This window comes from Puntigrus tetrazona, chromosome 21, assembly GCF_018831695.1.
Source record: "Puntigrus tetrazona isolate hp1 chromosome 21, ASM1883169v1, whole genome shotgun sequence".
Lineage (NCBI taxonomy): Eukaryota > Metazoa > Chordata > Actinopteri > Cypriniformes > Cyprinidae > Puntigrus > Puntigrus tetrazona.
In genome coordinates, this window is record NC_056719.1 from 7,033,129 (window position 1) to 7,059,593 (window position 26,465).

Here is a 26,465-nt window from a genome sequence, read left to right on the forward strand (position 1 = left end):
CGAGCGCAGGACTAGGCCTCAGAAGGTTCTTCGCCAAGCAAGACCGAGCAGAAAATGACAACCACCAATGGAAACACGAAGCCCACCGGGAAGCGTAACGTTGTTGATGAGGAGCAATTGATCCACGTTGTCTTCCGCCAGCTCCAAACATCTGCTTTGGGTTTTTTTCTCTGCGAACAACAGCGGACTGCAGGCTAAACCCATGAAGAGCCAAATGAGAGCACAGGCGATACCTGCGACGTGAGTGCGTCTGTATGCGTATGTACAGGAATGCAGTCGCACCAGAGCCAGTAACGCATAAGATATTCAGGGCCACTAGGAAATACACAGAGCTGTACATATTCAAATAATACACATATGAGATTACTTTACAGGTGATGTGACCAAAGATCCAGTGAGAGTTCATCATATAATATGAGACCCTCAGGGCAGAGAGGACACCAGCATCAGGTCTGATACCAACAGGTTCACCATTAGCAAGCTGACTGGAGTGAAGCTCTTCTGGGTCCTCCATTGGCTGAAGAAGGCATGAGACGGATAAAGAGTGACCGGCGACTCCCAGGACAAAAATGAGAATGTATGCTGCAGGATACACTTGGCGTTTGAAGACATCAGTGCTGTTGGAGCTCAAACAGGAGAGCTCTTGAAAAGATGCATTCATGTCCTTTCCTGGAGAGTGATTACAAAGTGTCAGTGATTTAAAAAAACAAACAAAACCCTTATGATGTTCTAAACCTTAAACCTAATGTTCTTCTAGATCCAACTAACTTTTATTGCATTTTAGGAATATCCTTTGTTTCGGAATAAGCAAGTTTTAGTTGAAATTTCCCTAACCTTAGAATGTTACTAAATACTTTTTTTTGCCATCATGAGGTTTCATGAAGAACCTTTTTATTTTACGATAGGTTTTTCAGAGTGGAAAAATGTTCTTTTAAAAATGTACACTAAAGCAAAACAATCCACTACAGATTCTACTAATGTTAACTCTGAGAGTACTGTTAGGATTAGAATAAGTTTCTCACAGTCAGTACATTGTATGTTGTGGATCAATCAAATAAAGCGTTAGAAGATATTAGGCAGACAGACTGCAAGCTGACATCAAGTCAAATAGTTCAATAAAGGTTCAGAAACTCAAAATGTTTTTTTTTCCTGCTAGCAATCTTTATTAAGATTGTACATGCTTTGTATTTTTACTGAATGTATCATTTGCATTTTACTTTTATAAGCGATCCTGGAAACAGGTTTTTCTAGCCTTGTGAACTATATCCTTCACAGTTCCATTTAGTAGAATCTTATTAAAAAGAAATATAAAATTATTTTCTAAACTTCACTCCACAGTAGTGCTCGCATATCATGTTAACACACAGATGAATGGTTTTGAACAATTGCAGCGATTGATTTAAAACAAGGTGCACGTACTTCACAGCAAACTGTAAAAGCTAAACCTCTTACCTTTTCTGCAGAGTGGAGAGGTGAAAGCAGGTCGTCCAAAAACGCTAACAGTTTGTCACTAGCCAAACCAGCACAGAATTGTCAGCTACTAGAGGAGGTATGAAGTAGAAAACAAAGTAGAAGGAGGATGTCCCAAGACCGGCCTCCCCATCATCACTTTAATCTGTATAAAAAGGTCTGATTCATTTCCTTCTATAAGAACAGCAGCCTTCCTTATACCTGCATTGTTCAGTAAAGCAGCTCTTTCAACTGCTACAGATGAAACTTTTAAATGATGTCTTTATATACAGCAGGTACGAAAAGTCCAATGTCCAATGCTTATCATTAGGCAATTGACAGAAGCCATTCAGATGCAAAACAAAACGCAGTTTACTCTGAACTGTGCATGCCAGCTTTAAACCACAACTATATATGCAAATGTGCATTTTACAGCCCCCCCCCCTTATTCGTTTCCTAATGTAATGTGAAAGTTTGGTTCAGAGTAACTGGGTTAAATTCCATAAGCACAAGCACTTCTGATAAAGATGTACTGATAACCTTTTAAAAGAACCCACTGCTGACAAAGCAGAGCCTTTGTGAGCGTCTATGCTATGACGATAGCAGCACGTTAGTAACCCTAAATGATGCGAGGGGAATTTGAGTGAACATATTAAATTTCATCTCCTGCCTTCATGCACAGACATGTTCCAGTCATCGTTCAGAAGATTAACCTACTTAAGAAATCAACGCTTTTGCAACTTTTGGGAATATGGGATGCAGAAATGATTTCAAAGTAAAAATGATCTTTCAAAAACAACCCCCTAAAAAAAAAAAAAAACAAGACGATGCGAGATCAATCTCTGAAGTTTAAACGCTACTATTGTGAGAAAGACATTTGCGAGCATGTCATTTCTTGACAAACAGCATTCCGGTAGGAAGTGTATCTGCCAACACAAAAGAAAAAACAGGTGTGATTTATCATTTTAGCACCATGCGCTATGGCTACGGTCTCAGTTTGTGGTTACAAGAGGCAGGCAAATGTGCCACTGTCTTCTTTAAATCAAAACAGGACACATTTTATCGTTCTTTAACAAACAGTTGTTAAACATTTGAGGCATTACATAATTTTTCAAAAATGAACATTTGAGGTATAACATAATTGTTTTGAATATTAGTAACAAAAGCTCTACAAATCCAACAGCAAAAGCTCTTAAAATCCAACAGTAAAAACAACAATGCGGTCCAGGAAGAACATGAAAAAGTCAAACAGACAATGGTCTGTGTTGACAAACACGTGCACTTCCACGTACACAACAATCACATCCTAAAACCCCAGCAATGCTTGAACTGCAACCAATTTAGAACAGTTTCAAAATTAATTCCATTTACTTCTATAAGGGGGTCCTCAAAAGAAATGAGAGAAGTCACCAGCAGGGTTCAATACTTGATTCAAGGAAACACTGTGGCGTAAATCTCAATTTCCTGTACAGCAATGAGGAAAAAGTAGGCAGCTTTAAAATGAATGAAAATTTAAAAAAAAACTAAACAAAACAATAAATTATCAAGACACACTAAATCAGCCAGATTGTATACGTTAGTAGATCAATTATCAAAGAAAAGTTCAACCAAAAATAAAAAATTCTGTCATCGTTCTCACCCTCAATTTGTTCCAATTTTTAGTTACCGAACAGTTCATAAACCTGATTGACTTCCATTGTATTTTCCGCCCCGTACTACAGAAGTCTATTAACTTTGGTTGCAAACATTCTTCGAAATATCGTCCCTGGTGTTCAGCCGGAGGAGGAGCAGCAGCTTGGGGGGGGTGAGTAAATGATATCGTTTTCATTTTGGGTGAACTGTCCCTTTAAGAGGTATGCGTCACGTTACTTCCTCAACATAAACTACTAAAAGTATAAAACCTCCTTCATGGGCCCTCACACACTTAAACCTAAAATTAAATAGCACAGGTAAAGCACCTATGCTATCTCAGGAAATGCAGTGCACCACTTAAATATTAAAACATGTGGAGTCGTCCAAAATGTAGCAACATATAACACTCAGGCAAGTCAGCGTTTCCCTTTCAATGGCGGAGTGGTTTTCTTCAGGCATTAAAAACTGTATTTATTTAGGGCTCTGGATGCTCTTTAACGGACTCCTCCTTCAGCTTCTGTTCCTGCATACGAGTACGCGTCGAGCCTAAAAAGACAAGAAAACCGTTTAAGTGATAGGCCTAACGTGGCACTGAATGATTCTACACTGACTGATTACAGTATTGTGCAAGGTTTCTATTAGAAAATATATTCTATTCAGAATATTTAGCATTCTTAATTATAAAAAGGAAAACTCTGGAAAAGGAAAGAAAAACTGCACAGAAATATAACATCTATTAATAATAAATAATATAGTAAAAATAAATATTGTGAAATATCATCTAATTTAAAATAACTTTAAATTTAAAATAGTAAATTCTAATTTATTCCCGTGATGGCAAAGCTGAATTATCTGCACACATTACACCAGCGCCCAATCCTGTCACATCTTTTTTTTTCTTGCAGGATATATAAGATATATATTAGATACAATTGCTCCAGTCCTGGCCGTTAACCGGTTAATAAAACCAAAATGCACAACTGTTTTTGCTTTAAATTTAATAGTGCAGCAAAAGGCGAAGTAATGCAAAAGTGCAGAGAAGAATGCATCCAAAACAAGACCAATATGAGGATCTTGTTATAAAGTGATTATTGCTTATCGCAGGTATGTATAGCTCATTTTTTAATGTGGCTCAACATGTTTTACATGATGTAAGGTTGTTATTTCACTGATCCAAGACTTTATAATTCCCTTACAAACAATATTTTCTCCACATAAACAATAAAATAATCAAGCAAGCTGAAGTATGTGTTGCTTCACAAATATTTAGTTTATCTGATTATTTTTTAAATTATTCAGACTGACTGACTCATAATGAAAAACTGCCAAAAAAAAAAAAAAATAGGCAGGAGGAAGTGTGATGGGTTGAGTGTCTTGTGGTTCTGGGAAATCCAGCTCACAATTTAGACAACAGACACGCATGAAGACTGCAGGAAACTTACTCATCTCAGCCAGCTTCTGGATCAGTGTTGACTCGCCGCTCGTTTTGCTAAAAATGAAGAAACATTCTTGATGATTCACTGGACTCAAAATAAGAGAGATAAATAAAAAAAACCCCAGAACATAAATAATCTCACCTTCCATCAGCTTCATCTTGTCCATCCATGTCAAAGCGTAACCTCTTCAGGGGCTTGGGGGCGGAGCCTCCATCCAGACTCCTCTTGAGGGACCAATCGGTGCTGCTCACCATCTCATTAATCTTCTGAAATTTGTCTGCAGACTGTTGAGATGAGAAAAGAGATTTTTAAATAAAGTCTAACACATTTGAAATAGACTGAACATTTAATAAGTGCTTTTTATCACTAACCCCAAAGGATTCGCCAATAGATATAAGAATTCTGTCCAGGACACCATAAAAGAAAAGATACAGCATGATTAGTATAAAAAAACTCACACAAATTCACATAATCAAGTGAAAGCTTGTCAACAATATATATTATATATATATATATATATATATATATATATATATATATATATATATATATATATATATATATATATATATATATATATATGTATGTGTGTGTGTGTGTGTGTGTGTGTGTGTGTGTTTGTCTATCAACCTAAAAAGTTGTATTTTTTATATACATGTGTAAAAAACTGTATAATATTTAATTTTGGCTCAGAAAAAACAAAATTGCAATTAAAAAGAGAAAAATTTTAAATTTAGGTGGAAAAACAACAACTTACAGCAATATTACACTTCTTGTTGTTATGGTTAAACCCGTTTGTTTTGACCTACATGCATGTGTTTGTATTTATATATGCATAATAAATATACATAGTGCCCCAACATATGTTACATAAACAACAACTTTTATTTTGTATGTAATTAATCGCTTAAAGTAGTCAATCTCACCGACCACCACGCCAATAATATAGCAAAAAAGAATTCTTGTCGATAGACTATTCAGGATTTAAAAGTGTAAATATTTTGAGTCCAAAAGTGATAGACAAGCTCCTGATTGCACACAGACCTGCTCCGTGGTGTCATGACCACTGGGGACATACGGCTGCTTTTCAAAGGGGAGACATAGACGTTATTGCTGCCAGGCACCCGCAGAGGAGAGTTCTTGTAGGGGCTGCAGGGGATGCGGGGAATGGGAGACAGAGGAGGAGGCTACGAGACAAATGAAAACACCCTCAAGTCAACCAAAAGTTGTACTGAATTCTTTATTTCATTTAAACATCACTTGATGCCACTAGGGGGCAGTATGATGCAAGTAAAGTTTGCTTCGATGAAAGTAAAAGCGAGTATCTCACCCGAGGAGAGGAATACTGAAGAATGTTAGTCTTCAGCTTCTGCATGAAGACCAGATTGTAGAAGACAATGATGGAGTCGTACTGCCCCTCTCTGATAAGCACACGCTTAAATGTCTGACACATTCAGGAAAAATAAAGAGTTTAGAGTGTTTCACTTTAGATTCGTTCTTTAATGCATCATCAGAATCCAATCATTTAAAAGACAGGTTGACTCTCACCTCTTGATTAGTATTAGGCATCTCTTTGTAAGCGGTAACTATCGTTTTGAAGCGCAAGTCCACATTTTTCACCTTGCATATGGCATACATAGCTGACATAATCAACTGTAAATAAAACAAGCAGTTGATGGTTTCAAATATTGTGTTTAACATGCATTTAAGTTAACAGAACGCAAATGCAGGATATTACAGCATTCATGAAAAAAAGAGCTGGTAGTACCTGATCCAGGTGTCTGTCACGCATTAATTCATACTCGTTCTGGAGGGTGTGCTGAAGCAGGGTCCATATTATTGGCTCCAGTTCTGGGTGTGAGGTCAGCAGATGTGAGAACAGTGTTTTCAGTTGCAGGTATGTCATCCTGTACACTGAAAAACAGAAACAATTAAGATTTATTTCCCTGGTAATAAGTATATATACAATATAGTTCAAAAGTTTGTAATCAGTAAAATTTGTAATGTTTTTTTTTTTTTTTTTAATAAGAGGTTTCTTATGCTCATCAAGACTGTATATTTGATTCTTTAGGATTCTTTCATTTATAAAATAGCAAAAAGAAGTTTTTTTCACAAAAGAAATGTTGCGTTTCAATTTACACTACTATTGAAAAATTTGGGGTCAGTAAATGTAATTTTTTTTCTTCAACAAATAAATCAGTGTATTAGAATGATTTCTGAAAGATTGTGTGACACTAGAATAAACGGCTTATGAAAATTCAATGCCATGTCACAGATATAAATTTTATTTTAAAGTACATAAAAATAATATTAGAACAATGAAGATTAGAAATTGTAAAAATATTATTTTATCAAATAAACAACCTTGATGAGCATTAAAAAAACCAAAAAAAACAAGGATTGGTAAGAGTATTTCTAAAAGTGCTGTTGACGTTTTCACCAGCCAACAACCCTAGTAATTCATACATACATACAAAAAAAAAAAAACCTAATAATTTAAGAAATTATGTTATTTGTAATAAATTGGAATGACACAGGGGAACACATGAAGAAAGGGAGGTTCAAAAGGCATGGAAAAACAAAGACCCCAGCTGAAATCTATCAGTAAATAGAAAGAAAACCTGCCCTAGTCAGTGGAAGATAATACCAGCTGGTATAGTCCCAACAACTACAGTAACAGGATGGAGATAAAGAGTGGACATATCCGCAATGATCCCAAACACAGCCAAGGAAATTCTCAATTAGTTTCAGAAAAGGAAAATAAAGCTGCTAGAATGGCCCAGCCAGTCGCCTGACTTGAATCCCACAGATCCTTCAAGATTTGAGTGTACGGGACTACAGGAGGTGTCTTGAGGCTGTCATTAATAAAAGGCTTCTGTACAAACTGTATTAAATACATTTCAGTAGCTCAATACGCTTAATTCACTTTTCCTGTGCCATTCCATTTCATTACACTCAGTTTGTCTTGTTTGCTTTGTATGTATGGATTACTTGGGTTAGTATCGACATCTGGTGAACATTTTGTGTCAACAGCACCTTTAGAAATATATTTGATGAGAAACATGGTGACGTTCAATACTTATTTTTCACCCGCTGTATAACATATAAACATTTATTTTAGGAGAGAAAATCCAACACAATAAATTATAAACTAACAAAAAAACAGCTTTACATGTCATTTACATGCTTTGCTTTTAACCTACATTTTTTGTAGAAGAGGCTCAGAGAGTTTGAGCGGAGTGCTCTTGTGCCGGGTGTGGGGGGCTCTGCCTCTGTCGCTGGGGATGATGGCTCGGCCGCTTTGGGAGACAGATATCTGAGGAACGTAAGAAGGTCAAACACATCACATTCACATTTTTACAAATTTCCCCCCTCAATAGAAATTGCCATCCGTAGCCTTTCCAGTGGTTCCTCCGCAGTCCACGACTCCCCAGACTGATTTAACTAAGCTCAATGATCCAGTCACAGCAGTTTTTAGGAGTTAACTCACTGGAGGGGAAGATATTTGTTTGCTCATGCAATAACTTTGTTTCAAAGGGATTTTAAAACCACAGAAACTCTGCAGTGAGAAAATATTAATGCAACGTGATTTTGCATGAACTCAAATGTCAACTGTTTCCACCACTGCAACAAAACTAGCGTATGAGGCCGACTGTGTGCAAGTGGTTGACCATGTTTTAGAGAACACACACACACACACACACACACACACACACACACACACACACACACACACACACACACACACACACACACACACACACACACACACACACACACACACACACACACACACAGAGCATAGCAAAGAGCCTAACTATTTATGAGCTTGTTTGAAAAAAAGAAAAGAAAAAACCCAGACTGGTTCTGGTTTTGGTTCTCTGTTTTGTAATCAAAGAAATCACACTACTTTTTTCTCACGCAAAAGGTCACCCTAAAACATTAATCTTAAAGTACAGCAAAACACTAAACCATGACTAAAGCTTTTCATAGCTATTTCAACAACTATCTCTGCTGCGAAACTAAATAAGTCAAAATAATTCCAAAAAGCATTTTTATTATCAAAATGAACTACAGTCCAGAATTAAACGGAATTTAATAACAGAATTAAATATAATCCCTTAAAAATGGCCCAAAAAGTGTCAATTATAAAGTAAAAATCAATAAGTAAACTATGAACATTTAAAGCGCCTTTTTAAATTAAGATTAATGCTAAACCTATTGTGCTGAGGTACTTTGTGTCAAAGGCTGAATACCTTCAGGTCCTCATGTTTGAGCATGAGAGAATGTTAGGAGGAGGCATGAATAACTGAATTTGAAACTGATATCAAAATAATTGATTTCCTTAATTTCAGTTATTTCTAGCATTAAAAAGGTAAGTAGTACAAGAGTTGATTCTGTATCATATGACGTCATATCCTATTGAACAGGATGTTGTGCGGTTCAGAATTGCACAGCTCTAGGTCTGACGAATCATGACTTACAGGTCAGCAGCGGTGTGGTTGTGATGCAGGGGCTGGTTTAGAGTAGCGGGGGGCTCTGCTTGTTCACCAGGTCCTTCCTCACGAGACTGTTTGAGGAGGTCAAAGAGAGGAGAGTCCTGCACAAAATAGCGAGTTGCATGATTGATTTTAACTTGAATACTATGTGATTTACACACACACACACACACATATACATATACATATATATATATATATATATATATATATATATATATATATATATATATATATATATATATATATATATATATATATATATACATATATATACATATATACATATATATACATATATATATACATATATATATACATATATATATATATATATACATATATATATATATATATACATATATATATACATATATATATATATATATACATATACATATATATATATACATACATATATATATATATACATATATATATATATATATATATATATATATATATATATATATATATATATATATACACACACACACATTTTTTACATATACATATAGTAATTATAATGAAAATAAAGAAAAGAAAAATAGAAAAATTATTTTCCTGGTGTTCACATTTTTACAAAATTTGAAGAAGAAAATTTTCCTGGGGTAAAAACTGGATCTTTTTTTTTTTTTTCATTTAATAAATTTCATTCAAATAACCAGTTGGACAAAAAGTAAAATGAACTTGACGCTCCCTTAATTCACAAGCTGTATGGGTTTGCATAATGTGTTACGTTTGATGTCACACAGAGTTAAAGTGTGAACTTTGGACTGGCAAGCCCTCTTTATAAGTGCCTAGGAATCAGTGAGCAATGTGCTCTTGCATACAACACACACACACACACACACACACACACACTTCTAATCAAAAAGATAACCAAGGAACAAATCAAAATAAAAACAACAACCCACTTTCTAGCAAAGGTCTGAACAATCAAAATATACTGTGTGACTATAACATATGCTTTTCTAAAACTAAATTAAACAGTGGGATTCACCTTGATTTTTAAATAGAAAAGTCAAACTTGTCTCAAAAACTGCTTATTCTAGCATTCGAGAATCACAAATACTTATTACATACTATTGTGCTTTCCTCAAGCCTTTTTCCTTAAGTAATGACCAATGATACATGGTTTAGGTGGCACCAATCTTAAGATATAGTCTCTACTATATATCATCCAATTATGCAATGAATATCTAATTATGTAATGAAGCAAACAAACAATTTAAATTGGGAGGAGATAAAAGTTTCTCTTTAACATTACAGAAGTAATGCCTGCCTATAATAGTCAAGCACGATTCTAAAAGAAGCATTCAAACCTGTGTGAACTCGACAGACAACTCATTCTCATGTCTGGTACGTGCATGAGAGTGTAACAGATAAAGAGGAGGTGCTTTAACTCCAGCCCCACCCTCTCGTCTATTTCCACTTGTCCACATGAAGAAAAACTCACTGTGAAAACCAGAGGCTGAACAGTAGGTTGGGCTTTAAAAGCCTCAAATGGCTACAACAAAGTGACAGGCTATGACTAAAATCTTGACGAGACAAAGATGATCACGCCTCAAGTCACGCACCGAGGGAAGCCAATTTAAAGGAACATGAAACTGAAATGAAATCAGACTGTTTGGTGGAAATTTCACATCACTCTTCGTTGTGAAGATCATCATCAACTGAGTATGGATCCTCCATTCATGAAAGGCTCAAGACTGAGGTGAACAATCTTCTAAACTATTTGGTACTGTGGATAAGAACAAACAACCATCTTCCTGTGCCGGTAAACAAGGGCGACTACCTATTAAACCATGCATAAAGCATCCATTATGTCTTGAGAGGAAAAGAAATCAAATTGACGTGGTTTGCTCATGCATATGCTTGCAAGAGCTTTTTGCACTCTGACAGTAGGATTACGCAACACAAATGGTAAGAAGCTTCTTCTGGCAGCTTTGCGAAATGTATACACACTGGATTTGTATACTTTTACATGGAGTTTCAATGAATTTCATGTTCTGGTTCTGACCTTTAAAAGCACTGACTGATTACTTTGAAGTCAAACTCTAATCGACGACAATGACAGAGAACAATTCAAACACAAACTGTACCAAAGATGACTTTAAATATGTGTTATACAGCTCCGTGTTCAGTATTGTCTTTATTCTTGGGCTGCTCTTCAACATGGTGGCCATGTATATCTTTCTTTGCAAACTGAAAATATGCAACGAGACCACAACATACATGCTGAACCTTGTGGTCTCAGACACCTGCTTCGTTTTCAGCTTGCCTTTCAGGACATTCTACTTTATTAACCGACAGTGGCCTTTTGGTAATGCTCTCTGCAAAATCTCAGTGGCCTTGTTTTACACCAACATGTACGGCAGCATCCTCTTCCTCACATGCATCAGCGTGGACCGCTTCTTGGCGATCGTTCATCCCTTCGCGTCAAGAACGCTGAGGACCAAGCGCAATGCTAGAATCGCCTGCTGTGTGATCTGGGTGGTTCTGCTGTCGGGAGGCCTAACTGCAAGTTTAGTAATGGACACCACTTCATATCCCGAACAACAAAAGCGTACTGTTTGAAAACTACTCAAATTCCCAGTGGAAGTCCAAGGTATCAAAAGTTGTGGTGTTTATTGAAACTGTGGGCTTCCTGATTCCGTTGATGATCAACTTTACCTGCTCCATGAAGGTCCTACAGACCTTACGACACCCAGAGACCATCAGTCGTGGTGGGCAGCTGAACAAGGCTAAGATATTACGTATGATTGTGGTGCACTTGCTCATTTTCTGTTTTTGCTTCATTCCGTTCAATGTCAATCTGGTGTTCTACACGCTGGTTCAAGTCAGGTTATTACAAACTGCACTGCGAGTCAGTGGTCAGGACAATTTATCCAATTGCATTTTTGCATCGCTGTAACCAACTGTTGCTTTGACCCAGTGATCTATTACTTCACCTCTGAGACAATTCAGAACTCTATTAAGCGGAAGTCTTACGCTGTCCGCAAAAGCCACGTTAAACAACACAATCGACAGTGTTGAGACGAGCGATTCGATGAATAAAATCAAATCTCTTAAAGTTAAACTCCTCATAGAAGAGTCTACAATATAACCAAATCCAGACAGCAATTTTTTTTTTTTTTTAATACTATTTCATATTCAATTCTAACCTGACATACGCAGCCAAAGTTAGGAATTGGTTGGCACAGGACATATTGACTGATAACTTATTGAAGACTGACTAACTTGCAGAAGTATGAAATTTGAGTATCATCTTGGTGCTAGAATGGATGCATGTTTACAGGCTTAACTCGACTACCATTTTCTTTAACAGATTATTGAACCTGTAATTGCATGAGAACTGTATATTACTGAAATCTGACAAAGAAAAGCCAGTATTTCTGTACAAAGTGCTATATTTAGAGACAAACAACAGATTAAATGAGCCTTAAACTTTCAAGCTTAACATTCACAAAGTCTAAATGTATCATGAATTGACAATTAAAACTTTTACAGCATTTAATAATCCAAGTTTGTATTTATTTCACAAGTTCATAAATTAATTTATGTTCATTCAATACATTAGTAATTTGTACAAAATACATATGTAGAAATCCAACTGTTAAATGCTGTTGTTCACTGTTTTTTCATATGAGATAAATGTTAATTGAACCTGTAAAGTGTTTTACATTTCAATGTATTCATGCCATACACCTCTAATTTATGTATAGTAATATTCAGCAATATTGCCATATTACTATGTGTCATTTTATGTTAATTGTTGGGCAATTCGGACAGTTTGTATTGTTTTTCAATCATGATTAAGGTAAACAAATTCCATTATATCCGTTTCGCCTGATGACTAACAGTTAGAGGAAAAGGGAGTGACTTGGGGAATGATGACATTATGTGGGCTTTGGTCTACTGATTATACCAAGGTTTGTCAGTGTAACAAATTAAGCTGATGATGAACAGGCCTACAGGGTGTGCCGCTTACATGTGGTTAGAGATTTACCCAGCAAATAGCAGTATTCTTTTATTATTATTATTATTATTATTATTATTATTATTATTATTATTATTATATTTATGGAAATTTCTGATTCACATTATCCTATTCTTTTATTTTTAAATATCCTTTTCTGAATACGGTTTTAAAAGCAACGATGAAGCAACTGAACGTCCCAAATCAAAGCTGCATTTCAGAAGCTTTTGACAGGACTGAACGAGCCCTGCTTAAACACTCACACTGCATTCCTTGTGCAATCACATGGCCGGGGGCCACACTCACACTCAAATCATACCTCTAAAGGGCATTTTAAACAGTGTGCGATAGGCAGAAGGCTTTGCACGTGATCTTGCTACCACACACATAGGAGTCTGAATGGAACGAGGCAGAGCAACACTGGCCAAGACATTTCCAGCTCAAAGTTTGAGAGCTGAAACCTGTTGTTCTTTTTTGGACGTAAATGCTAATAAAATGAAAAACTTCAAGTAAATGTCATGTGTTTATTTCTTGCAAAAATAAAAATAGGACAAAGTTACAAAAATAAATGATTCACAAAATGTCAGACTTAGGAAACTATGGCTACGCTGCCTAAATGTTTTGGTTTAAAAATAGGTATCTGACAGATTCACCGTATAGATACCAATAGTATCTTTGTTACGTGTGCCACTAGCAGCAAGACTTCGGTGAATTAATTTCCAGAGCAACCCTAAATGGCATTAAATGCATGTGTGAATATAGACAATATGTCAGGATACTCCAACAACAACAGGTCTTAAACTTAAGTAAACATAAGAAGATAAAACAGCATTTTAATCTGATTCTACCTGCGAATGTGTGTGATGATTTGTCAAGATTTGTTTCTGAGAAAATTGTTAGGAAATTGTTCACTGAATCAGATGAATGAGATGAGTTTTTGCATATGCATAGCAAAGTAATATTTCCTGTGTAGTGCTTAACACTTAAATAGGTCAAAACATACAAGTCCTGGAAAAATTCAGCGAGACAGCACAACACATCCTTGGACCGAGACAGACAAGTGAAAGCTTATGAAAGGGGTATTAAAAGTTATGAAAGGGGTATTAAAAAAAAAAAAGTGCAGAGAAACCCCCCCTTTACAAAAAATAAAGCAACCACCTCCTCCAAAAAACCCCACACGTAATGTCACAAATTCATTTTGCTGTAAAATTATGGCATACGGAGCAAAAACATTACTAAATTGGTTCTATGGCTTTAATACATTTAAAAAAAATAATTTTCAGTTATGTATATATTTTAGCAAAACCTCATATGCATAAGCTAGTAAGATAATATCTTTGTGGGAAATGAGCAAGAGATTACAGACAACCAAAAAAGGTTATACAAGATCAAAGTCAAGTAAAATTCAGTGGCATTGTTTGATCAACTGAAGAAGTACTTTTAGGTGCTTTGTAAATCATGCATTATGAAACTGTGCATTCAGTTTGATCCAAAAACAAATATTAAGTAACAGAAGTAAAATTTAAATGACCTTTTCATTTTTTTCTTCAGTCTGTAAACAAATAACCTTTTAAAATTGAAACTGAAATCGATCCATTTACATAATTTTTTTGGGTTTTGCTATTTTAAGTATATTGCATGTTTCCAGAGCTAAACTACTATATTAATAATAAATCCACAGCCCCATCCAGATTTGAACAGTTATATGGCAGATGCACGCACACACATACACGTTTATTGATTTAGTGTGACTCTACATATATAAAGACTTAATATCTGTTAAAGGCACCTTCACTGAAGCTTGAGAGTGAACAGAACAAGTCAACTAACCAAGAGATTGCAGTGATTATTTAGCCAAAGATGGATGGGATAAAGCAAAATGGTGAGTTTATTACACTTTATCTATGCTATCTACAATTTTCTTATTAAGAAATAGCTGCTCTATGAGTTTGTTAAAGTTTATTTATTCTATATACATTCAATGGTTCTATGTAATAATAAAAACACATTTTCTAACCCAAAGAAATTATATTAATACACAGCATATGGCATAAGTAGTGTACTTGAGCAGACTCAAATTATAGAATCTTAGGAATAAAAAAAAAAATAAAAAAGCAATGGTATAAATTAGGGATGTGACATAAGCAGTATATTTGAGCTGACTCAAATTATATAATCTTAGGTATAGATTCCAAAATGATCAAAAACCATTTTGTCATGTTTTTGTACTAAGGTTAAGCTAAATATTTAAGTATTATTTAATACAGCAGACATTTTTTTTTTATTCAATCAAATTAACATATATAAAAGAATAAATGCGCAAATAACAGGCAGTTTAGCCTTCATTAAATTCTACATTTTTTTTACTGGCAAGGTCTAAATAAAGACCTCCTCTGTCATAATTCATTCACTTTACATTTACATTTTATAAACCCAGGTTATATAGACACAGCTGCCCTGGCTGATTATGACCATGTAGTTTTCTTTTATATGAAGAGGAAGTTGTAACTTTGTAAATTTCCTTTTATGCTTTGAGGTGGCTTCTGGATTGTACCCCAATTTTTAAAAAAAATGTCCAACAACATACTGCCTGAAACCTCCTATTATATTCTAATTCAAAATGTAAGTATCGGTATAACAATACAGCTATTTTCCCTCTTGCCAAAGACAGGTTCCTCAATTAGTTCTGGACAGCAAGAAGCAGGTTTTGACTGATGCAAACCAAGCCCAGCCAAGCTAAAAGTGATCATGGATCTCCATAACACAACGTACATATCCATTCAAGCCAACTGCACGGTGGACACCAGCTACCGCTTCACCTACTACAAGATCTCCTACAGCGTGATCTTCATATTCGGTGTAGTCAGCAATGCCACAGCACTGCGAGGTTTTTGCCAAATGCCTCGGACGTTCACCAGCACAGCCATCTACATGGCCAACCTGGCAGCTGCGGATATCTTCTTTGTGATCTCCCTCCCCCTGCGCATCTATTACTACCATAACAAAGACGCCACCAACTCTAACATCACCAACGACTGGTTTCCAGGAGGTGCTTTCTGTCAGCTGACCTTCACGTTGAAGTACATCAGCCTATATGGAGGTATCTTCTTCCTGGTTTGTATTGGAGCAGACCGCTACTTTGCCGTGGTTCATCCTCTACATCAGCATCTGCGAAAGGTTCGCACCGCCCGCATGCTCAGCATTGGGATCTGGTGCTTGGTTCTGGCGCTCAGCTTAACTCTCCCCTTGCTATATTCGGCGGCATCTCGATGGCACAAGTCATGCCTCTTGGATCCGTCTTCCAAACGCCATCGTAGTATAATCCTAGCTGCCCTAGGCTTGGTGCAAGTAGCTTACCTGTTGCCCGCGTTGCTCCTCCTTTTTAGCTACTGCAGCATACTCCGTGTGCTCCGAAGGCTGCCGCACCGCAGGAAGATCCGGCACCGACGCACACTCACTGTCATCTACTGGGTCCTGGTGGTCTTTTTTCTCTGCTTTACCCCATATCACCTCAATTTGCTAGGTTACACTCTTACACAGGTGGGCCTTGTGCAAAGCTGCGGCCTGGCTCAAGTCACAAAAGTTCTTCATCCCGTAGTGCTCTCGCTGGCCAGCACTAATTGTTGCCTGAACCCCCTTATCTACTACTTTTCCAGTAGTTTGGTTCACAAAGAGCAGACAGGCAGCAGAGGAAGTGCTAGTTAAGTAGTGCTAGTGTTTGCTCAGATTTTAACTAGAAATTAATGTAATAGAGCATGAACAGCTTTAAACATCATTTAAAGGAGATCCGTTGTACCACTTTTTACAAAGTGCATTAAGTCTCAGGTGTCCTCAGAATGTACCTACAAAGTTTCAGCTTAAAATAATTTATTGTATCACACTAAAATGCCGATTTGAAGTGTAAGCAGAAACATGCTGTTTTCGGTGCATGTCTCTTTAAATGCAAATGAGCTTCTGTTCCCCACCCTCTTTCTCCAGAATAGGATTATGCCTTTATAACTTGTACCTCAGATATTGCACTAAAAACCATCTGTTTTCTGCTGAAATTATGCGGTTAAAACAATATAAGTTTAAACTTACGATATACAATTTTCTAATGGCATACATCTGAATTACGGAATTAGGGCTGCACGATTAATTTGAAATGAAACTGAAAATGCGATAAATTGCAATTAGACAAAAGATGCAATTGTTGTGCATCCTTTAGTGCAGCAGGGTTCTGTGGTTAGCAATAAATCTCCTTCCAAAGGCTAGAGGGCTCTCTCAAGGAAAGTCCAAATTTGTCCCAAAGAAGAAAACCAGGAAATGCCTATTAGAGTTTCTGGATAAACAGTAATTTTCAATTATTATTATTATTATTATTATTATTATAGACAATTATTAATTATACTTTACAATGATGAAAATTATATCTAAAATGAAATGTTAATCGACATAGCCTTTATCACTGCTTAGAATACTATGAAATATTGAGTGAAATATTTCAAACACTCCACTGATGTTATGAAGTGAGTTAAAGTGAGTAAAAACATGTTATTAAATGTGGAATTTTCACTTCAGAATGAGCAGCATTTAATACACAGAGCCTTTGTCCAGTGAGAAGATACACAAATAGCTGTCATTACTGGAAACGTAATGTACTGTGCTCATCAGCATGCCCTGCTCAAACTTTTTCCATGGCTTTAGAACTGGTACACCGTTAACACATGTGAAAACCGATGCCATGGGTGGAAACTTGCAGAGTAATATATAAGATTATAATAAGATTCCCTATCTATGTAAAAAGGAAGATCTGAATTTGAGCGTCTTGTTTTTCCACCAACAGAAAGGCTTACCAAAAAAGGGTTGTTTTTCATATATGTCACATTTTAAAGGGTCACTCTGCCATGTTGTAGTGTAACTAAACTAAACCGAAGGCTTGTTAAACAGATGCTTTACTGACTGAATGAAGGGAACAATCCAAGTAAACATCAGTGTACAGTTACTCACCGCTTTCCAAGCCAGACTCTCCATGATGACATGTTCGCACTGCTCCAGGTGTTTCATCATGTCATGTTTCAGGGTGGGCTCGGCTTTAATGAAGCTCTCTATCACCTTGTAGAAGTCGAAAGCAGGCAGCTGGAAGACGTCCAAGATCCAGGGGAAGCACAGATCCGTTTCCACAGAGTCGCTGGCCCCTGTGCTGCGGCCACTCTTTAAGGAGTTCCCTAGAAAAGGAAAACATTTGTGGCTAATGTATACAAGACTGTTCTTAAATGTAATCTATAAACTGCAGCTACAAAAGGCATTGGACCACACTATGAGTTGTAAAAGTGTAAATGGCAAGGACTTACCGACATAGGTTGCCATAACAACTTCCAGGGCACAAGCAAGCAATGAGGTATGGAATGCTGCATTGTTGAGAAGTTTACTGTAAAAGGTAACATGATTAATTGTCAGTGTATATTTCATAAGATTATTTATGGCCGTAATGATCTGATAAATGATGATTAATGATCTGAGATGATGTTCATATTGTTCTTACCTGAAGTTTTGGACAGATAATCTCTTCTCCTCCTAAAAACAGCACAAATGTGACCACCAGAAAAAAGGATGACTAATAATATGATTGAAAGTTTTATTAAGGCTTACCGATTTAAGCATGGACTCCATGACTTTATAGTAGAGCTGGGCACCAAGATTAAACCGCTGAAAATACACACAAAAAAGTTTGCCCATTGTTGTACAAAAGCTACATTACCATTCAAAAGTAGTTTTTTTTTTTTGTTTTTTTTATAAATATAAAACATTAACAAGATAAAGTTTTTGAAAAATTCCCAAGTTGACATTTATTTTATCAATTTATCACAGATTTGAGTTTTAAACTACATTCTCACCTGAAAAACTCTTAAAACTCCACAATAAGAGTAAAATTAGTGTTTTTTTAAGTGACTTTTTACCAGTCCACAAGAACAGAAAAGAACACATATTGAGAAACGGCTATAGTCTGTGCAAAAATATTAAATTATAAAATACATTTTTATATTTTTGTTTTGTTTCCACACTCTGATATAAATAAGCCAATGTTAATAAACTCACAGACATCAGAGCGGAACAAGTGAAGGGGATCCTGTTGTATCACGCAAAAGTAACTATTCTAGTCAACTAATCAGGTTCTGCAGTGAGTTTAGCTTCACCCTTTTGGTACCCTTTGCTGTGCTAGGTACCCTTACGGAAGGGTACCAAAAAATTGGTACGGTATGGTTCGCTCTTTTGGTACCATTCACAATGGAAACGGACTTAGCATCGTAACATACTGTACCGCTCAGTATGTCATTAGTCTTTTATTTGAAATCTTTTGTTAGATTAATTAAAAATCTTACAAACCAGTTACTGTTATCTAGCGTGTCATTTATGGATTCACAAACATTTATATAATTTTAAAAAAGAAAAATGTTTGGCATTACCTTTCTGCCCAACCCCTCACAGTGCTGGCCCACAGCCTGTGCAAACCTCTTGATGAAGACCTGACCCAGCTCTTCAACCCTATTTCTGATCTCTTCAGATGGGTCAACAGTGCAGTTCTGACAAACACATTCCAAAAACATATTATATGACTTTCATTATAAAATATATTATACGTTTCTGTATAATATCGATCTGGCTTTTCCATTTGGAAAACATAATATTTTAAAGGAAATACCCTGTAATAGACTAGGAGATTGCTTGAGGGCTGGTCACTGGCTGAGGTAAGATCAACCCTGAGCTGTTGTATAGAGTTCATTGCAGCCCTGGAAAAACAAAAGGAGAAAAGTGCTTTCAGTTTAAAAAGGTTTCTATTACGATAAAATGTTTTCAATGAGACCTTTGCCATTGGAAAATAAACTTTAACAAACAAAGATTTATTGTTGCTCTTATACATCCTTCAAGAAACCAATTGCTGATATGCATTTATAAAAGCTCTCTAGCTGAATATCCATTAAAGTCACGGTGTGTTGCTAGTTATAAGCAAAACCAGGATTTGGGCTTTGAGTGTCACGTGAAAACACCAAAACCAGATCTCAGAGGAATCCCATCATGTGGCATAAGCTTAGAGCATTACAAAACTGCTGGGTGTACATAATGCCATTCCTACAAGTGAACCTGACTAGTGAGCAAACTCCCAAGTGGCTTTTCTTCAAAAAAAGCTTTCAATGATTTAGGAAATCACTCCCGATATTTTGATTTAGCGCTTTTCATTGATGTTTTATTAAAAGTCGCACCTGATTGGGGTCTGTGGAACTGGAATCGCAACATCATCTCCAGACAGATTCTTTCTTGGAGTCATTTCCACCTTTGACCTGAAGAAGATTTACAATTATTCCAATTACCTATCGATCCGCAACAATGTGTGACAATAATATTTTCATTTGATCCCACTCACACTTCTGTTTTGCTGGAAGAAAGCGTCTCATCATTAACCAAGAACAACCTAGCATCGAAGTCCTTGTTTTTGTAGTACAGCTCTTCATATTGCTTAGAAAGGGTTTCCAGCTATAATAAAAGCAAAACAGATGGCCACAAGCATCACTTTAATTCAGACTTTGGAAGGAAATTGTACTTTATGTCTTTCTCATAGCTGTTACTTTATTGTTAATAATCAAAGCTGAACCTGCAATAACATTCACCATGCAAACAAAAAGTCCATAAAACTGTGTACATAGTCCAACGTGTAACAAGTTATAAAATACAGGCAAGTTCGAATTCATAGTCCAAAGTGGGAAGTACCCCACAGGGATTTGATTAGCTATCTAAAAATCCTTTAGCTCTCAAAAGCAGAAGCGGTTTTTTTATTTGCGTATTACTCACAGGAGGAAGCCCTTGGAGACCTGACAGGCCCACAGAGTCCAGGAATGCACAAAAAGTGGTCTGGTACACATTTTTCACCTGGAAAACACAATTACACGAACACTTGTTAGAAAAAAAACGCTCATGCAAGTTCCTGCAAGTGAAGAGCTACTTTTCAGACACTGTTATGGACATGCAGATGAGATTATGCAAATAAGACCTATTTTAAACACTAGCTGTGTTTAAAAAGCTTGCAACGGTGCCTGATTGTGTCTAAATGAGTGCAGACCTCATCCACACTGCAGTCGCTCTCCTTGCACAGTGTTTCCAGCAACTGTACGTCCATCTCCGGAGGACGGGTTTTGACTTTGCCCTGATTGCGTCGGGATGTCCTAGTTGGAGGACTCAAGGTGGATGAACTAACTGCTGACTCTGAAAATAGAAGAATAATAACATTACCAAATATAAGGGTGGTTAACCTCAAAATCTGAAATTACAGGGTTGTTGCAAGCCGGAAAAGGCTCATTCTTGAGATACTATCACTATGCCCTTAAGCTATGCAGTTAATCACTAGTCTTTCAAAAGTGAAAAAGGTTGTTTTTAGGGTGGTGTCACAAAAGCAAATCACATAAATTTCACTCCCCCAAAAGGACACTGCAAATACTCTGTTAATGTACTAAAATGTAATTTAACAATAATTTTTGTATGAAATTTTACTTCTTAACTCAATGGCATTTAAAACGTGTCCAAGCAGAGGAATGTGTGGAACACTTACTGTATGGTGACTGAAGCAGAGACGGAGTGAAACGCTTGGTGAAGAACTCCAGAACACACAGAAGCAATTGGAAGGCTATCACAAGGTCATCCTCCATCTGCAGAAATGTTCCTGTTCAGGATAGTTGAACAAAAACAAGAAGTGACAATGTGGCCATGAGGATACTCTATCCATGGCACGTACAATCTAGAATACTCCACTTACAAAAGGAGAAACTGTAAACAGAGCTTATTATTTACATGGACAAACAATGGAATGTGACAAACATTTCCAGTTTTCCTTAATGACTCACCCTTGGCCAAAAGGAACATGGTCCAACTGCTTTCCCAAAGCTCTGTCCTCCTTAAAGAAAACAAACATGGGACAGTAAGATCACTGGTGTTTCACAGAACTACTACAGAGTCTTCTTTTGGTAACTAAAGGTGGTCAAATAACAGAATAAAACAGGATTTCTACTCACTTTGCTTTGTCAGGCTCTGCAGAAATCTTTTCACAAGTCCTGGAGAGAAATTAAAAATAGATTTTAAGTTAGTCTCAGCACGGCTGAAGAACATTTGGAAAAGGATTTATACATGCACGAGAAGGACGCCAGCAAGCAAAAAATAAAGAAATGACGATTATTATTAATAAAACATAACAGCACTAATAAAAGCCATCATTATTAATAGCTATAAATAACAATAATACTTAATATTTTTTATTATTTTTTTTAGCTATTAACTAAAATATTATTTAACTGTTATTAAAGAAAAAAAAAGGGAAAGCAGACAAAATCATAGCCAAACGTTTATCCATAAGATCTTCTTTGACATGGAAGAAATTAAACTGAAGGCTGAACAAATAAATGCACTTAAAAAAAAAGAACTAGAATAATAAATACATAAAACATTTATTCATTCAATAACTCCTAATTCATAACAAAATAAACCCTCAATATATCTAGATTGTCAATTTAAATTTTGGTGCATCATTAGGACATATTGTACATTATCACCACACAGCAGATTTGTTCATTTCTAACTTAACATCTAATTTTCACCAGTAAGAAAAAAAATGTTAAGAAGCGTATTGTTTTGTAGAACATCACCGCTATATAAGACATGAGAGCAAGTTAGAAAGAACGAAAAGTACAATATTTTCAAAATATTTTTTTTTCCTTCTCAAACCTTGTCTGTGGTGTAACAACAACCCTGGCCAAATGTCCCCCAGAGGGCATCACTTCCTACTTTGATAATTACTGTAGTTACCATGTTCTTAACGTCACATCCCCTTAGATGTAATCTATCCAATCGGACATTTAAAAAAAAAAAAAAAACACACGTCTCAACGTAGCACCAGCAAGCTTGTTATCTAGACGGTTAACAATTATCTAGAATCAGTTAACAATATGTACACTTAATTATTTTCAGCAATGTTACAGCACCGGGGGAATATGAACGTGCATGAGTTATTTTATTTAAGACTTGTCTCGAAGCACATGATACACAAGGAGTAAGAATAATATGTTTTATGAAATGAATTGAAGTAAAAAGTACCATCCTATGTTTTGGAAGTGAAGTAAAAGTTACTAAAAATAAAACTACTCCGGTAAAGTACAGATACTTGAAAAATGTACAGTACCAAAGTAAAACTACTTACTAGTTACCGTCCATCACTGTAATCACGCACCAAAAGCAACAACAAACTGAACTGGGGCCAATACAAAATAACCCACAAAGCGTATCTCTCTCATACCGAGACAGCTGCTGCCACCTTCAGGCTTACAAATGGAAGAAGCGTTTCAAGGTTTTCAAGCAAAGGTGAAAAACGTTTCAGGGTTTTAACCCTTCAAATGGACTAAGAAGTGAATCATCAAGACATGATGCGGATCATGCAATAAAGAAGCGTAAGCAAAATAAAAAACACAGTTTTAACACAGATTTAATACACAACAGGTTTCATCACACAAGCAGTGACGTGAGATGAGTCGCGCATTCTTTAAATGACATGCAGTGCAAGCATTATCTAAATAAAGTGACTTGCTGAGGGAAGGACGAGCACACCCCGAGGCATGCCCAAACATCACCCCATTAATAAGCGTTTAGTCATTGACTGTAATGAGCCTGTTAACCCGGGGGGGCGGGGGTCAGGCGTGTAAGCATAAAGAAACAGAATGATGACAGAAATTCTAGGTCTAATTCTAGTTGGTAGGTAGCTTGAACACATGCACTTTATATATGCCTTTCTATGTTTTGTCACTGCAATGCATGCGTGCAATAAACAACAATATCACTATCATGGACGCAAATATAATTATTGTTATACTTCTCATTTGTGATATTGACGGGTTTTAAGCCATTGTATTTAAATGTTTGAACACAAACTTGCTGGTTAATATGCTCACTAATTAGTAAATCATTATTGGACTCAATATACATTATTATTATTCAAAGGTTTGGGGCGAGTAGATATAAAAGATCAAATGTTTTGTTCTTTTGCACTTAATTATCAAAGAATCCTATAAAATATAAAAATGTATTATGGTTTCCACCAAAATTTTTAGGCAGACAACTGATAATAATAGATGTTTCTTGAGATTCAATCAGTGTTAGAATGACTTCTGAATGATCAGCTGACATTCAATATTACATTTTAAAAGTATATTAAAACTGACAACAGTGATTTTAAAAATGTAAAAAATATTTGAAAATAGTAATATTTTAAAATATTACTATATCTTTTAAATAAAAAATTACTTAAAAATATCGCCAATTCAAAAATTGTGGCCAAATATAGGCCACAAACAGATTCATTACTAACTAGAGTATAGTTTTTGTAGTAGCTATAGCTTTACGGTTACTTTAATAATACCATGGTAGTAAGCACTGATAAATATTGGGTGTGTCCTAATTATGTTATTACCAAAGTAAATAAATCAAAAATAGAAGCATGAACACGTTTAGAAACTATCACTTTTATCTGTTACAGTAACTACAATAAAAAAAAAGGTACGTTCAGTATCTTATTCATTCATGCTGTTTGTCGCTGACAGCTTAAAATATTACTATTTATTTTTCATATTATTTTTCATTTATTGATGGTTGTCAGTAGATCTTGAATGACGATCAAATCAGACAAAAAAGCCGAAACACTGCTAAATTAATCCCATTTTAATTCTAAAAGATCACTACTACTAATTTAAAGCAAAACCGTACAACAGCACTTACTTCACAAATCTTTGGTAGAGAGCCAGTGTCACATCGTATTTGTTTTCCAGTCGTTTCAGAGCAGTGTTCACTTTAGGGCTTATTGTGTCCACGTTTACGTCCATCTTCCTCACAAGACTGATGAACTGCTTCACACTACAGAGGGAGAGCAACTTAGTTAAAGTGCATCACGTGCATTATTAACACCTTAAAGACATAACCACGCTCGACAGCTCAAACTGATCGCCCCAAGTGAGAAAACCAGGACATGATATTTAATAATCTGCCACACATACCTCAGTCCAACCACTTTCAGGTACTGTGTGAAGGTGAGGCTGAGGCCATCAAGCTCCATGCCTGCTATGAACAGGCAAGCTCCCCACTGCTGTCTGTTTGAATATGGCATCTAGCATGGAGGACAAGCGCGTGTTATCACACATTAACACAGTTAAACGGTAACGCAGACATAAGAGGAAGGCGTACATTTGCCTTGTCCATCGACCTGATCTCCCTCTCCCAAATTCTCCATGCATGATCACAGATGGGATTGGTGGCCTGGAGCTCCCCACTGAGAGACACAAACTCAGGCTCCTTGTCCTTGTGTCTAGTAAAACAACACAGTTGACAGACATGAGTAAACACATTGTGGGGTGGACGCCATACTGGCGCTGCTGGTCACGCAGCACTGCTTATACACATAGCAAACATTTGTCAGCTGTTTGGGTGCTATGTGAGATGTATATAAAATCATTTGACTATTTACGCTATATACTTTAATAAGGCAGAGGTCAGAATAAGTATGTCCTTTCATTTTTAAGCAAACACTGGCTGAACATATATTACACTGGATGATAAAGGAACATATTCTAATATTTTATTTCAAGTTATCTGAAACATTAAAAGCAGATGTTTAATATGTATATATAAAATCACTTTTGTAAATGTCATTTGGGATAAAATAGGATGTATATAATACAATGCTGAATGAAGTATCTTGAGTTTACTATTTAGAGTGAAAACAGAAATTGTGGGGGAAAAAATATAGGCCAATAAACAGATATACAAACCAGTTACAGTATAGTATTTTAGTACCTACAGCTTAACGGTGGTTACTGTAATAATACCATAGTAAGCACTGATAAATATTGGGTGCGTCCTAATTATCATGTTATTACCAAAGTAATAAAAATAGAAATAGAAGAGTGAATATGTTCAGAAACTGTCATTTAATATCTGCTACAGTAACAACAATGAAAGCGTAAGTTTAGCCTCTTCCTTCAGACGGCAGACCATCATTGATTCATACTGTTGGTCGCTGGCTTCCTCTGCCATTACCACTAGTTATTAACTAAAGACTGTCAGGACTATTCGTTCATTACAGCGTGCTGCATCTCGTTTATTCGACAGGCAGTGGCGGGAAGCAAGCTTACCGTTCGGGGCTCAGCAGCACTGCGTTCTCGCCGCTGTCCGGAGATCCGCTCTTCGTGTTCCCCTTGAGCTCTTTCTTCTGCGGGGTCCCGCTGCTGCGCTTCTTCGGCGGCATGTCGACGGCGTCGCGATGAAGAGCGCTTTAACTCACAGCACAGCGAGCGATCACGAGCTGCTGTTGTTGTTGTTGTTGTGGTTAGTGGTTGTAAGTCGGAGCCTGAGATCGCTTGTTTGCGTCCGCAACTCTCTCACTATTTCCTCAACTACCCAAAA

The 26,465-nt window shown here is 36.3% G+C and overlaps 2 protein-coding genes and 1 pseudogene across 2 annotated transcripts; 2 read left to right on the plus strand and 1 right to left on the minus strand.

The window, feature by feature from the left end:
• Nucleotides 1-537: 537 nt before the first annotated feature.
• On the minus strand, nt 538-26,446 carry LOC122326096 (retinoblastoma-associated protein-like). Its single transcript, XM_043220787.1, has 28 exons — nt 26,195-26,446; nt 25,248-25,368; nt 25,061-25,170; nt 24,786-24,920; nt 22,040-22,078; nt 21,872-21,921; nt 21,580-21,690; nt 21,094-21,236; nt 20,826-20,903; nt 20,401-20,510; nt 20,240-20,317; nt 19,681-19,768; nt 19,445-19,561; nt 18,630-18,686; nt 18,523-18,554; nt 18,332-18,408; nt 17,988-18,205; nt 9,002-9,117; nt 7,721-7,833; nt 6,286-6,431; nt 6,066-6,170; nt 5,848-5,961; nt 5,562-5,704; nt 4,889-4,919; nt 4,659-4,801; nt 4,524-4,570; nt 1,453-3,627; nt 538-669 (listed from the first exon to the last, which is right to left on the minus strand). Exons 1-27 carry the CDS (start codon nt 26,305-26,307, stop codon nt 3,557-3,559), a joined length of 2,706 nt encoding a protein of 901 aa, XP_043076722.1. The 5' UTR covers nt 26,308-26,446; the 3' UTR covers nt 538-669; nt 1,453-3,556.
• Nucleotides 10,599-13,507, plus strand: LOC122326104 (annotated as a pseudogene).
• LOC122326105 (lysophosphatidic acid receptor 6-like) lies at nt 14,809-17,970 on the plus strand. Its single transcript, XM_043220793.1, has 2 exons — nt 14,809-14,880; nt 15,666-17,970. The coding sequence occupies exon 2, from the start codon at nt 15,747-15,749 to the stop codon at nt 16,701-16,703; it is 957 nt and encodes a 318-aa protein (XP_043076728.1). The 5' UTR covers nt 14,809-14,880; nt 15,666-15,746; the 3' UTR covers nt 16,704-17,970.
• Nucleotides 26,447-26,465: the final 19 nt, after the last annotated feature.